This window comes from Capsicum annuum, chromosome 5, assembly GCF_002878395.1.
Source record: "Capsicum annuum cultivar UCD-10X-F1 chromosome 5, UCD10Xv1.1, whole genome shotgun sequence".
NCBI lineage: Eukaryota > Viridiplantae > Streptophyta > Magnoliopsida > Solanales > Solanaceae > Capsicum > Capsicum annuum.
This window is the reverse complement of record NC_061115.1, coordinates 153,856,424-153,870,904: the sequence shown is the minus strand read 5'-3', so window position 1 is coordinate 153,870,904 and position 14,481 is coordinate 153,856,424. Positions and strand designations below refer to the sequence as shown.

The window sequence follows — 14,481 nt, the reverse complement described above, 5'->3', positions numbered from 1 at the left end:
ATCTCAAAGATTAATTAAACTAAGTGACGAAAGTTCTCTCTTATCGGGTGGTATCCCAGGGGCATAAGCCTATCATGAGTCGATCCCTATTTATGTGTTTATGGGTGGCATCCCAGAGGCATAAACCTATCATGGGTCGATCCCAGTTGATATGTACTGGAGGCAGCCTAATAGTCACAGTACAGTAATGATTATAAAGATGATAAGAACGAAGGTAAAGTGATTGAATAAATATAATGTACAGGTTGTCACAAGTTCTAGTAAGTGTGGTCCACTCCTATTACGATTTATTCACTTGTTTTTTATTTCAATTGAGCTCCTATATCATATGTGATTATCTACCGCTTTACATACACAGTACATATTTTGTACTGACGTCCCCCACGAGGGACCTGCATTTCATGCTGCAGGCACAGGTACCTCAGCTCATACACCGCACAAGTAGGAGCCAGGATATCCAGCTACTTTTGGTGAGCTCCAGTTTGCTTCGGGGCTTTTCGTGTCATATCCAGTCACTTTTGGTATTGTATAGAAGTTAGTTATATGGCGGGGTGTGTTCCGACCTTAGTTAAACTCTGTGTATTGTCTAGAGACTTTATAGACCTAATGTACAGTCAAGGTGGTATTTTGTTAATAGACGTGATGGCTCCAACGGCCAAGTATTGTATATACATATATATGTGTGCTCAAGCTTATACAGGTGATTATTTTCTTTTATAGACGACATGATGTTGTCGGAATTTCGGGTTGTCATAGAGGTATGCATGGGAAGTATAAAGTTATGAGCTGGTTCTCCCAGCCCTCTTCGGTTACGGGTGCCAGTTCGCCCCAATAGGATTTGAGGCGTGACAGGTAATTATCCTTGATAATTTTTTTTATAAATGTAAGAGATACATGTTTTGTTTTATGATATAGTATATATCTCTTGTATGTTGTTACAATGTACTTGTATTGTAGAATCTTGTATCTATTTTTAATATTTTATATCTCTTGCAAGAATTACAGTGTAGTGTAATGAGAGATACATTTGTAAATGTAAGAGATACATGTTTTGTTGTATGAAATTATATATATCTTTTTATAAGTTGTTACAATGTACTTGATATGTAGAAACTTATATCTATTTTAAGATTATGTATCTCTTGCAAAAATTACAGTGTTGTGTTATGTGTTTTATGTTGAATTATGTATCTCATTCAAAGTTAACTATTTTTTTATATGTCATTTTTCAGAATATGAGTTGTGTGATAAAGGATATTCCACCACATCCTTTGAGATTTGAAAGTTCTTGTAATGTAAGTTTTAAAGATAAGTTAAAAGAGGTTATCGGTCAAGAAGTAATGGACTTATTTGTCGAGAAAATTTTAGGGTGTTATCTAGACATTCCACTGTCCAATTACATTAGACAAATTACTAAGTATTTACTTATGCTTGAAATTGAACAACACAATCAAGAAGAGATGCATGTATTCGTCAAGGACAACATTCTTAGATTTTCTACCTTTGAATTTGCCTTAGTCACGGATGAAATGCACCGGTAATATCGACGATTTCATATATGATGATTCATTTTCAAGCAGGCTGATGCAAAGATATTTTTCTCAATCAATGAATGGTGTTGATAAGAAAACATTGGTACAACATTTTCTAATGTACAATTTTAACAACAGAGATGATGCTTTCCAGATGTCCATTTTATATAATCCACACATTCCTTTTTTCATAGTTAAAAGTTGCTCTTATTTCATTCTTCGATTTTAAGATGGTAGAGGATGGCAAGTATGAATTATTTTCTTGGGGTAAAGTCGCTTTCTCCAAGTTGATAGCCTCACTTAGATAAGAGTTTTTTGTTAAGAAGCAGTTGTATAGATTTGGTGGAATGCTTCATGTGCTCAATGTGTGGATGTTTGAAATCTGCTCCAAATTGAAAAAATTATTGTTGTCTACGAGGGTAACCACATACCACGAATTTTGTGGCAATCCGACGATAGTACAATCAGTTTATGTTCAGAATATTTAGCAAGGTACGATATTGATGTTATGTATTTTGTACATTGCGATGAATCATATTAGTTTTAATTCTTTTCTCTTTTTTTGGTTAAAATTTTATGGCCTAGTTTTCATATCAAGTACAAAGCTGCTCATTTGTTCAAAAAAATATTTGTAGGAAGCATCACATTCAGAGTTTACTATGCAAAATGTCACTGGAAAAATATGATTCTCTGCATCTTGTGCAACAGCAGACAACAACACACCACCATACCTACTCTTAAAAATGTCCCATCAACAGATATGAATTTTCTCATTTGCCCAAAACTGAGAATCCAAGCTCCATATGCCACAAAAAAGTACTTGAACCTACCATTTTCATCAACTGCCACTGCCGTCTTACTTTCCGGATTTGATGTCCTAAGCATATGACTGTATGCATCAATCACTCTGTATCTATGCTCATGTGTCCCTCTAACCAGAGACTTTGCAATCTCGCTACCCATCCTAATCTTTCAATAACTTACCTTGCAGCCTAATTCAATACGGATGAAATTCTTTAAATCTTTTGTAGATAGACCTTTACCCTCAGAATATCTATCATGGAAGAATGCTCCAATAACTTTTGTTGTGGCATGTGGATTATGACTTGTAAGATATTCCGAACCATATGTGTGCAACTTTTCATACTTTCTAATATAAAATCTATCACAACTTTTTAGCTTCACAACTCTCAACCACCACTTGCACTCGGGATGTACACATTTGTAGCAATACATAACATGGGAGTTAATTACCTTCTTGATTCTAAAATCTTTCTTCACACAAGCCATTTTCAGCGCAATCTAATTCTTGTTTATTCTTAAATGACATACCATTGTAAAATTACGTTCCATCATCTCGAGCATGACTAGACTGAGTTAATTGTGTAGTACTATCAACTTCGATTGGAGAAATCTGTTGGCCTACAGTCTCTTTATCTGGAACATTCATATCCATCCAACCACATTCATTATCTAACATTTGTTGGTCTTGATATAAATCATGATTCTCTGTCAATCTGTCAACCATGTATACCCTCAAAATGGGTCTGGATTCATCTTCCAAATAAGTACTCAAACTGTGTTGATCTTTTATTCTAAAAGAAGCAGTCTTTTATTTTTCACTACAACTGTGCATATAAGTGATGACAATATCTTTCAAATCATAATTTAGTTCACAATAAGTAATGATTTTATTTGCAAAATCATCATATGCGACATTTCGATGCACAATCATCGCTAGCGTCTTGGATATTTCTTTATTTTTCCAACGCCAAATGTAATAATTGCTTGACTCAACCAATTCACCGTGACAATTACTCCCTAATGCTATTTTTCCATGAATAATGATCTTGAAGGTACCTGAAGATATTATGATTTAGAACAAAATAAATTGATCACGATAGAAAAGAAAAAAATTACATCAAAATATCACAATTGCTGTAATTTATTCAGCAACTGCTTCATTAGTTGCAACAACAGATACAAAAATTGCTATACATTATTTAGCAACTACAACATTCTGTTTCATCAATTGCTGAATATATTACAACAACTACTGCAACAAATTCAGTAACTGCTAAAAATATATGAAGTAGTTGCTATGATTAATGAAGCATTTGCTGAATAAATATTCAACAATTGTTGTATATTTTTTAGTAGTTGTTGTAGTTGATATTGTATTTGCTGGATAAATTACTCAACAACTGCTATATATTTTTCAGTAGTTGCTGCATCTGTTTCAACACCTACTGCAGCAGTTGCTAAAAAACATGTTGCAATGGCAAGATCAACAATATAAAGTTTCAACTCAAAATGATCAAAAATCACCTCTCAAGTAATTCTCAATGCTGCACAAATAAAATTTAATCCAAAATTGAGAACTTTTTTCCTCTCAAGAAGAATAAGAAGGAAAAGAATGAAGAAAAGAAAAACGCGGGAGAGGAGAAGTTGTTGGAGCGTTGAGAGAGAAAGGAGGAAAAGATGAGATCCATTTTATAAATTAGGATTTTAGTTAAAATTTGGATTAAAGCGTATGAAATAAAACTTAAGGGTTTTAGTTAAAATTTGGGTTAAAGTGTAAGAAATAAAATTTGGGGACTTATTAAAAACAAAGTTAATTATTATTAAATCCTAATTATAAAATTTGTCACCTACACTTAATAATTATAACTTGAGTCACTCTTTTTAAATTTCAACATTTTTTTGTTACCTATAATTAAATAGCTTTGCTTAGTTTTTTATTTGGACTTTTTGCATCCGGTTTTGGGTTAAGCCCAAATCAGAGTATGTACATAGTCTTTTCTTTTCATGAAAATAAAAGGCCTTTTGGCCATTGAAATTTAAAAAAAATGTGTGTGTTGATTGAATGACCCCCTTAACCTGCCATTCTATTATTATTTTATTGTGATGTACTTCCTCAGATAAAATAGAATGTTTCAATACAAAGTCAATTCTTTATATTTGTGTTTAAATTTTATTTAATTACTTAAATTACAATTAGTTTTAATTAAATATCTAAACACATGATAAAATATTTTCATTATACTTTTTCGTTTAAATTTTCTTTTGTCGTGTTGTGCCCATTACGCCAATAAATTAACCACTTAAAATATGTCAACTTCTTAAATTATATGCATTAGCCTTAGTAAACTACCTTAGAGATGTTCCAATTCACATTGGTATATATAATTAAAGGATATAACATACTTTATGTGGTTAACTTATACACAATGAACATTTGAAAACACTCACAATTTTTTCTTCTTGCAAAATTTGAATTGAAAGATACCAATAAAAGTATTTTATCATATTTTCAGATGCTTAGTTAAATTATAATTGCAGTGTCTGAATGAAATTTACTGGTAAACTTAAATATATATATATTTTAAAAACTCCTCTCTAGGAACTTTTCCGCTCTTGCTCTCTTGGTGACTCGAACTCACTTTCTTTAAATTGGAAGTGAGGGTTGAATCCGAACAACTCCTTGTTAAATTTAAAGATGTTAATGTATTAAGCCAAATAACATAAAGGAAAAAAGGTTGAATATGTCATCGGCCTATTAGAAATGATTTATCTATACCACTAATTAAAAATTTAACTTACTATATCACAGTCATTACAAAAAACTTTATTTATGTCATTACTTTTTAACGATGATCTTGCAGAACTGTTTTTGTCATCTGATGGTTTATTAAACGTTCATATCACTAAGTTAGGCGAAATGGTCTCGTGTACCCTTGTACTTGTTCCCGTTTTTGAAGTGGTCACTTTTACTTAGCCCTTTGTCATCTAAACCCCTCAACCCATCAAAATCGAACATTTTAAACCCTTTTGACCATGTATGTGTCTCACTCTCCTTAAAAAAGTGTCACGTCATATCCACGTCACATAAATCAATGACATGCCATAATATCTTCATTAATTAATTTATTAGATTATTATTCAATAATATTAAATAAAAAATAAATAATAAATTAAAAAATTATTTTTTAAAATAAAATCATCTCCATCATTATTTAAAAATTTTAAATAATAATTTATATCATATTGATATAAATTAATCAATTTATAATATAAATCAGAATATATATATATCATAAAATTACAATTTGAAATTATAAAATCTCATAATTTATATTATAAAATCAAAAGTTTCAACAACGACGATGAGATTTTGACTTGAGATTTCACCTATATATCATATAACCTAATATCATATAATCAAAAATTTCAACAACAAAAAAATTCATCTCTACTTTAAAAAAACCATCTCTACCATTAAATAATAAAAAAAAATAATAAACTAAAAATTTATTTTTAAAATACAATTCATCTCCATCATTATTTAAAAATTTAAAATAACAATTTATAAGCTCATATTAATATATAACTTAATCAATTTATATATTATAAAATATATTATTATTTTTTAGGGGTGTGGGGAGGGGGGGGAGTTTCTGTGTTGGTGGTGGATTTTGGGGGGGGGGGAAAGGGTCGCTGGTGTGGTGGTGGGGGACGGGGGCGGCTTGGGGGGGGGGGGGGGGGGGGGAGATGGGGGAGAGTGTTGGAGGCGATGAGTGCTGGATGGGGTGGTGGATACTGGACAGGGGGAGGGTGCTAGAATTTAAACTCTTTTTTTAATTTTCTTTAAATTTATTATTTTTTTAATTTTTATAAATATTTTTAAATTAAAAATGTTGAATCACGCGCTTTAAAAATGTGTGTGAACATTCGTTTTGTCAACTCAATAATTTAATTCCACATATGCATAAGAAGGGTTTAAAATGTTGGATTTTGATGAATTGAAGAGTTCAGACGATAAAAGGTTAAGAGGGTGTTTGAAAGAACTTATAAGTTGGTCAAAATGACTTAAAAGCCACTTTTTATTTTTAGAAGTATTTGACAATTTTAAAAATTGCTTAAAAAAAATTAATTTTGACTTAAAAAAAAGTCAAAAACTAAAAGCTCAAATTCCTTACTTATATTTTTATTTGGGCTTTTAAGCCATTTTAGTTTGACCAATTAAAAAATATTTTTGTCCTTCAAAATTCTCTCTTATTCCAAAATTATCCTTGTATAGCCCCAAAATAGCTTTTAATGCTTAGTGCTTGTATTAATTGAATATTTTCACTTTTTATATTTATGACGAACTTAACTCTAACTATATTAATACTTCTTTTGTATGAAACTTCTAATTTATGAAATATGAATTTTTATATATTATTGTCCTTCTTTAATATATTCTTTTAAATTTGAACAATTATTATTGTACAACATATGAATTTTTTTAATAAAAAAATAATTCACCAACCAAAATATATGGAGAATACTCATTGAAGATATACAACTTCATGGACGATTAGTGAATGATCTATCTATATTTCACGACGCAACATTCATATTCGCCAATATTTAATAGTGATAGTCATTACTCAATCAACGAGTAATATGTTTTCTAATTAAGAGTCATTTTATCAAGCAAATAGTATCATTTGTGACCAACTATTTATCTATTAATGTAATTATAATGATTAGTAATATATATATTTTGCTTAATGATTAAACTTTTTTAACCAAAAAAAGGTTTTTTAGTACACAAATTAATAATATATATATATATATTAAAATATATATTAATTTTAATTTGAATCATTTTAGAAATAAAAATTAATAATAATCAACTCTATATATTGTTAACAACTTTAAGAATATTTCAGACATTTTGATAAAAAAAAGTGCTTAAAACACTTGTTTACCAAACACATTAATAATTTTTTTTTTGCAGTTTCAACACTTTTATCCAAACACATAACTGCTTATTTTTAAAATAAGTTTACCACTTTCAAAAACACTTTTCAGCTATTTTTTTTCAGCTTATCCAAATAGATCCTAAGTAAAAATATCCATTTTATAAACGAGAATAATTATAAGTATCCACGAGATATTTCGCCCACTAAGTTACGATTGAAAAATAATGACACAATTAAGTGTTTTTTTATTATAATGATAACATAAATAAATTATTTCATAACATAAATAAATTATTTCTAACAATTAGATTAAGTATTTGTACCTTTTTATGTAGAATAAATACCGACAACGTCTTAAAGCCCAAAAAACAGAAAAGCAACCAATAGAATAGAAGTGGGAAGAAAGCACCATTCTTTCCTCCTAGCAGAAGCTAAAGGTCCTTCTGTCTCTCTTCTCTCTTCTCTCTTCAATCTCTGAATCACAAAAAAATAAAAAAATAAAACACATAATTTGGAAAAGAAACCCATTATTGATGGAAACCCAATAACAAATTCCCACAAAAACCCACAAATTCAAACACACATAGTGTTAAATTTGAAAAAAAAAATAAAATCCATCCGTTCTTGATTTCACTGAATAAAAATTTGGTCTTTTTATTTTTTCAAGAATGGAGTTGGATAGTATTGAATGTGTATCATCTTCAGATGGTGTAGATGATGATGAGATCCCTTTACATCATCCACATATTATTCATTCTCAATATTCATCTTCAAAGATACCTAACAACAACAATAATATTAATATTAGTAGCAGTAATAATGATGGTGTTGCAGCAATTCATTCTACAACAAGTGTTCATGAACTTCTTGAATGTCCCGTTTGTACCAATTCTATGTACCCTCCAATCCATCAGGTTAGCTAAAAATTCCTTTTTTTTTTTTGTTTTGGATTTTTGTGAACCCCTTTGTTGGTTTGATTGAGGAAAGATTGAATTTTTATTGTTGGTTCTCGTGTTATCTTTTGATGTATAGATTTAGTCATTTTCTTGTAATGATATATTGGCTAATTTTGGGGATCTATCTACCTGTTTGACTGCTCTAATTGCTTAGAAAGTCTAGTGGTTGGTGAAGTGGGCTGAGAACTATGAGGTAGACCTCATGTTCAAATCCCAACGGAGACAAAAAACACTAGGTGATTTTTTCCTATCTGTTCTAGCCTTGGCAGATAGAGTTACTTGAAACTTGTTGCGGGTGGGAGATGGTAGGTATCCCGTGAAATTTAGTTGAGGTGCGTAAAAGATGGCACAGACACACAGTTATAATAAAAAATTATAATATTAGAAGCTCCAGTTTATAGTCTCTGGTGAATGATCTGCAATCCTTTTCATTCTCTGTTTTATGGATTATGTGAGTTGAGGAGTGGGGATTGGTGTGAACTAGGGAGTTTGTTTATGGTTAGTGAATGAATTAGATTTGGTTTAGCTTTCCAGCTATTGGAGCATGGCTTATTAGGTGGACTCTAAGAATTGGTTCTGCATAGGACTATTGAAGCATTGGGTGGAGTTAGCTAGAAATTATTTGGTGAATTTGTCCCTTTTGATGTTTTTTTTTAGATTGTGATGTGCTTTTTGTTTCCCCAAACTTCTGTGTATGTTGGGTCTAGCTGCTAAATTTGTGGATTTAGTTTTTCGTGTCTGATCTATTCATAAATGATAAGGAGGTTGGCGGTTATTGTAGAAGTAGTCTAACCACATAAGGTTCATATAACCACTCCAACTAGTTTTGGTTGATTGTTGTTTGTTCTAGTGTTTTATTTCTTCCTTCTGTGTTGAATTAATTCCAATTGCAAGAAGGGGTTTGTGGTTTAGTGGTTTGTCTCTCACTTTTCTCATGAGAGTTCTTATGTGTGAAACTCGACACCATTTATTAGGGTAGTCCTTCACAGGGGCGGAGCCACCTTGTACCAAGGGTGGTCAGGTGAACAACCTCCGCTGGAAATTTATACCGCGGATATAGGTAAAATGCTATTCTATTTGGTTAAATGTAAAGGTTTGAACAACTTTAACTCATCTGAGGGATGTAGCTTAGCGGTGGTAGGTGTTCAGTAACAGCCAAAGGCGTCTCATGCACGGGTTCGATCCCCAGCGGCTGCAATTTGGTTTTACCATTTTAATATTTGCAAAGGAGCTTCTATTTTAATGAACACCCTTCCTAAAATTTCTAGCTCTAATGGTCCTTTACCTTTTTGCACCTAAGGGTCCGGCCTAATGGTCAATTAATAGAGGAGAATCATGAGGTCTCAGGTTCAATTCCCTAGTATTTGGTTAAATGTAAAGGTTTGAACAACTTTAACTCATCTGAGGGATGTAGCTTAGCGGTGGTAGGTGTTCAGTAACAGCCAAAGGCGTCTCATGCACGGGTTCGATCCCCAGCGGCTGCAATTTGGTTTTACCATTTTAATATTTGCAAAGGAGCTTCTATTTTAATGAACACCCTTCCTAAAATTTCTAGCTCTAATGGTCCTTTACCTTTTTGCACCTAAGGGTCCGGCCTAATGGTCAATTAATAGAGGAGAATCATGAGGTCTCAGGTTCAATTCCCTAGTGGAGGCAAAAGAAAAATTATATTGTTTTACCTTTCTGAATGATATTGTTTTACCTCCAAAAGTGTATCCTAATGGTTAATGAAGCAGGTGCAATCCTTGGAGACCAGGGTTAATATCTAGCAGCCAAGAACACTAGTTGACTTCTTCCTATCTGCATCAGACTTATTAGCAGTTAGCCAAATTACCCGGTACAAGAGGAGAAACTGCAACACTAACATTAACTTAATTGATCTCTTCTCATTTTAATATGGAAATAAAATGACTAAAATAAGGATTCTTGCTTTGTCCCATAGAATAGTAGAGAACCCTTTTACAAGAAATTGATTCACAACAATCTTGAAATAAACAGGCATGATGAATACCGAAAAATCAAATGAGTGCCGCCAGCCTAAGTGAAAAGTTCTATGCAAGATGGAGTAGAGGAAAGCATCTTTGCTCTTGATTAAAGCTGGAGGTACAATATTTCAACAGCACATATCGAATAAAAAATCGATTGAACAAATGAGCACATGACTGCTCTGTATCTATAGTAGATTGGTCGAACTCTATAAATATTACATATTTGGATGTTGAAATTCTTTATCTTGTTCAAGTACAAAGTTGCATCATGAGCAAGTTATATTATGAAAAAAACACATCTCCCATTGAGTAGCAAGGATAACTTGGAGAGAAGTTTAGGATGGAGCATGATGATTATTTATTTTGCTGTGAGTTAACTTTTAGATCTCCTAATTCTGATGATTATCTTTCTTTTCTTGTCTAATCATTCTATGTAATTACACGCAATGCTAAAATCTCTTACCTGTCTTACTGCTGGGTTAGAAGATTTCTGTTTTACGTCTTGTGGTTCATCAAAAGTATGGTCTAATGGCATTGTGAACTTAACTAAGTATGTGTTTGACCTGCATATTAGTGTGTAATGTACCAAAAAATAGGGTGGTTTGAGCTGTGGAATCAACCACTGATGCTTATGTATCATAGCCCTTTAGTGTGCAGCCTTCCCTTGACCCTGCATGAGCGCGTGATGCTTCATACGTGGAGTTGACTTTTTCTAAAGGGGTGGCACACATTTTTAAAGCCTCAAGATCTTTTAGAGTAAGAACATTTACAATATTCATAAGAATCTATCTTAAATGATTGGAATCTTTTTTATGTTTGAGGTATTAGGGTCTATTGGAAGCAGCCATTCTACCTCTAAGGTAGAGGTTAGGTCTGCGTACACCCCAGCCTCCCCAGAACCCACTTTGTGGGATTACACCGGGTATGTTGTTATTGTTGTATTACTTTGTCTTGATGTAGAGATTTTTCTTGAACACTTGAGATCATCTATGTCAATTTGCAGAGATAGTGGTACTTGGAATTGGCATTTTTTGATTATTTGAGGTTAGAGAGGATGAGATTGACTTAATATTTGAGTATTTATCGTATATAGTGAGGGTGAAATTAACTTCATAGTAGGAGCCGTTTAGCACTCAGGAGGACTTTAGGGTTACGGATGAGAAAGCAGGACTATAAGTCTCTTGACTATAATCAGAGTGTCACTGTTGTATTGCTGCAATCTATCGGACTACAAATATCTTTTGATTTCTTCCATTTGATTTCTGACTGCAATGTATTATGCCTTTGTGATACTATGTATTACATAGGCTTTTCACCTTGTTTGTGTTTTACATTCCATCCGACAGTGGCATGAGTTTTGATTGCAGATATTGTGGTATCCTATGATCCCTGGCTGTTGCTTACCAACCAATGATTTTTGTTTGTAATTATGGCTTAAACTGACATGTGGTTAAACTTTATGAATTAATTGATCCTATCTATTATGACTGTTGGGTGGTGGTATGTAGGGTCAAGTGGATGATCCTGAATGAAGGTTCCTCCACAAACATTGTTGTTATTGAGCAAAACATATGCTTTTGAGATGTGTACACTGTTCCCACTTTATATTGTCTCGGGCAATTCTCACCTCAAAGGTTAAATCTTTTGGGATTGAGTTAGGTCTAAGGTCCTAACATGGTTTACATTCTAGCTTTTGGGTTTTAAGTTAGGCCAAGGTCCATTTTCTTGACTCAATATCTCATGCATGTTTCAAAGACATATTCATGTGCCTTTATCTGTTGATACTGGTATTAGGAGGCTTTTAGTGTCACTGGCAATGATGCCATATTTTTCTGTATCAAAGTGATGCCTTAGTTTTTCCTCTACTTATTTAGTAGGAGCCATTCAGTTCTTTGGATATACTATTTAACCACCCAATCTACGCCCGAATCAGTATCACAACCAGGTAAGCTAAAAGTCAATACAATTAGTCATAACCGTGAACAATATGAACTTTAGCAGTGACCTCAGCAACCTCATTTCTTGTTAATAAGCTTAAGGGCTTGTTTTATTTGTTGTATTAGCAAAAATAATCATGGCATAATAACTTGCCTTTTGTTATCCATTGTTTGGTTACTAATTGTCAACATTTCTAATATCTGTATAACTTATACATCAATTCATGTATTATTTTATATTAAGACCAATGTGTGTACAATACCATGATTAGTTATAAATGGGTAAAACATTTGAAATTACAAAGCTACCCTTCAGTATATCCTCAAATCTCTTTCTCTGAACCCTTATATAGTTTTAAACTAAACGCAACTTTATGTTATACACTGTATATCCAATTGTTGTATAATGAACCAAACGCCCAATATAAGCTCCATGTTACAGTCCTTGCATTATTGATTCTTATATTAAAATCCCTGCATAACTTGTTTCTAAACCAAACGGCTACTTGTCATTTTGTGCATGCTATTGCTGCAGTGTCATAATGGACACACAATCTGTTCGACATGTAAAGCCAGGGCACACAACCGATGTCCCACCTGTAGACAGGAGCTTGGCGATATCAGATGTTTAGCACTGGAAAAGGTGGCTGAATCACTTGAGCTCCCTTGCAAATATGGCTCTGTTGGGTGTCCTGAGATATTTCCTTATTACAGTAAGCTAAAACATGAGTTAGTTTGCAACTTTAGACCATACAACTGCCCGTATGCTGGGTCTGAGTGCTCAGTTGTTGGTGATATTCCTTACTTGGTTGCTCATTTGAGGGATGATCACAAGGTAGACATGCACTCAGGATGCACTTTCAACCATCGGTATGTCAAATCTAATCCTCGAGAAGTGGAAAATGCTACGTGGATGTTAACAGTAAGTTGGAAATCTCCTTTTTGTTTTAATTTCAGTATGTAAACTAAAAGGACATTGGCCTTGTGTTTTGAGTTTAAAATGTTCTTCCAAATTTGCGCGTCTCATGTCTCATCAAGGCTCAATATTAGAAGGTGCTTAGTCGCTATTCGCATTACGTAAATCTTTAGCATTCATCTGTTTCATATCTTTCTTTTTCATTACACTTGATAAAATGACTTGTCGTATCTGCGCCTTAGTTTAATCTTTTGTTGGAAGATTCATCAAGAATTACCCTCCTGTTTCTGCTACTGAAATTTCACGTTATAATTTCATACCTCGTATGTTGTGCTTGTTTTACTCCTTTAGGAACTATTTTAATTTTTTCCACCAGCGCTCAAAAGCAAGTTTCGCTAAAGTTTTTGAGTGCTATATATTTTGTTACTTCTTTTTCAGGTTTTCAATTGTTTTGGTCAGTGCTTCTGTCTCCATTTTGAAGCCTTCCAGCTGGGAACAGCTCCTGTTTACATGGCATTTCTTCGTTTTATGGGAGATGAGATGGAGGCTCGAAACTATAGCTACAGCCTGGAAGTTGGGGGTAATGGAAGAAAACTTACCTGGGAGGGTACGCCCCGAAGCATAAGAGACAGTCATAGGAAAGTAAGGGATAGCCATGATGGGCTTGTCATACAACGTAACATGGCCCTTTTCTTTTCTGGAGGGGAGAGAAAGGAGCTTAAGTTACGAGTAACTGGAAGGATATGGAAGGAACAACAGAACCCTGAAGGGGGAGCATGTATGCCCAACCTCTGTACTTGATACTGGTTTTGAAGTCTCTCACCTACTGTTCTTGCTGTCGCATGTACTGATTATTTTTCAAGACATAAACAGATTCAGACATTGAAGATTGTTCTAAAAATGCGTGGAAAGTTGTGTTCATATGTATGAACTGACCTGTGTATTTTTGTTATTAACACTTGCAAGAGCTTTACCATAGACATTTAACTTGTGTCTTCTAACCAACCTACCTACTTGTGTGCCTGCATTGTTGCAAATTTCTGGCTGCATTCTATGGTAGTGCTAAAATGCATTGATGACTCTCAACTTAAAACCTCTATTTGGGATGCAGAGGGTACAGACCATCGGCATTTCAGTTTCCAGGGTAGAGAAACACAAATTTATTGAGATGTACTAGAAATATCTTATAACTTTGAAACTTTTAATCACCTTAGTTCTTCTTCTAATATCCTCGAAGGTAAAATCCCCAACGAATTAGTATTTTCTCAAGAATTGAGGTATCTTGATGTAGGGAGTACTAACAATCTTGCTGGTGCAATTCCTCTGCCTTTGTAATTGCTTTGCTTCATTACAGTATATGAACCTCTCTAACAATTCGTTTAGCGATGAAATCCCTATGGAT

General features: G+C 33.2%; 1 protein-coding gene across 1 annotated transcript; it reads left to right on the top strand.

Moving 5' to 3' along the window:
• Window positions 1-7,486: 7,486 nt before the first annotated feature.
• Window positions 7,487-14,082, top strand: LOC107878629 (E3 ubiquitin-protein ligase SINAT5). Its single transcript, XM_016725686.2, has 3 exons — window positions 7,487-8,196; window positions 12,699-13,085; window positions 13,518-14,082. Exons 1-3 carry the CDS (start codon window positions 7,951-7,953, stop codon window positions 13,878-13,880), a joined length of 996 nt encoding a protein of 331 aa, XP_016581172.1. The 5' UTR covers window positions 7,487-7,950; the 3' UTR covers window positions 13,881-14,082.
• The last annotated feature ends 399 nt before the right edge of the window (window positions 14,083-14,481 follow it).

Bases quoted from the DNA above. Each gene is read 5' to 3' on its own strand.
- LOC107878629 (XM_016725686.2), top strand. From the start codon at position 7,951: ATGGAGTTGGATAGTATTGAATGTGTATCATCTTCAGATGGTGTAGAT. The intron at 8,197-12,698 runs GTTAGCTAAAAA...CTATTGCTGCAG, and splicing joins TGTACCCTCCAATCCATCAG to TGTCATAATGGACACACAAT. The intron at 13,086-13,517 runs GTAAGTTGGAAA...CTTCTTTTTCAG, and splicing joins ATGCTACGTGGATGTTAACA to GTTTTCAATTGTTTTGGTCA.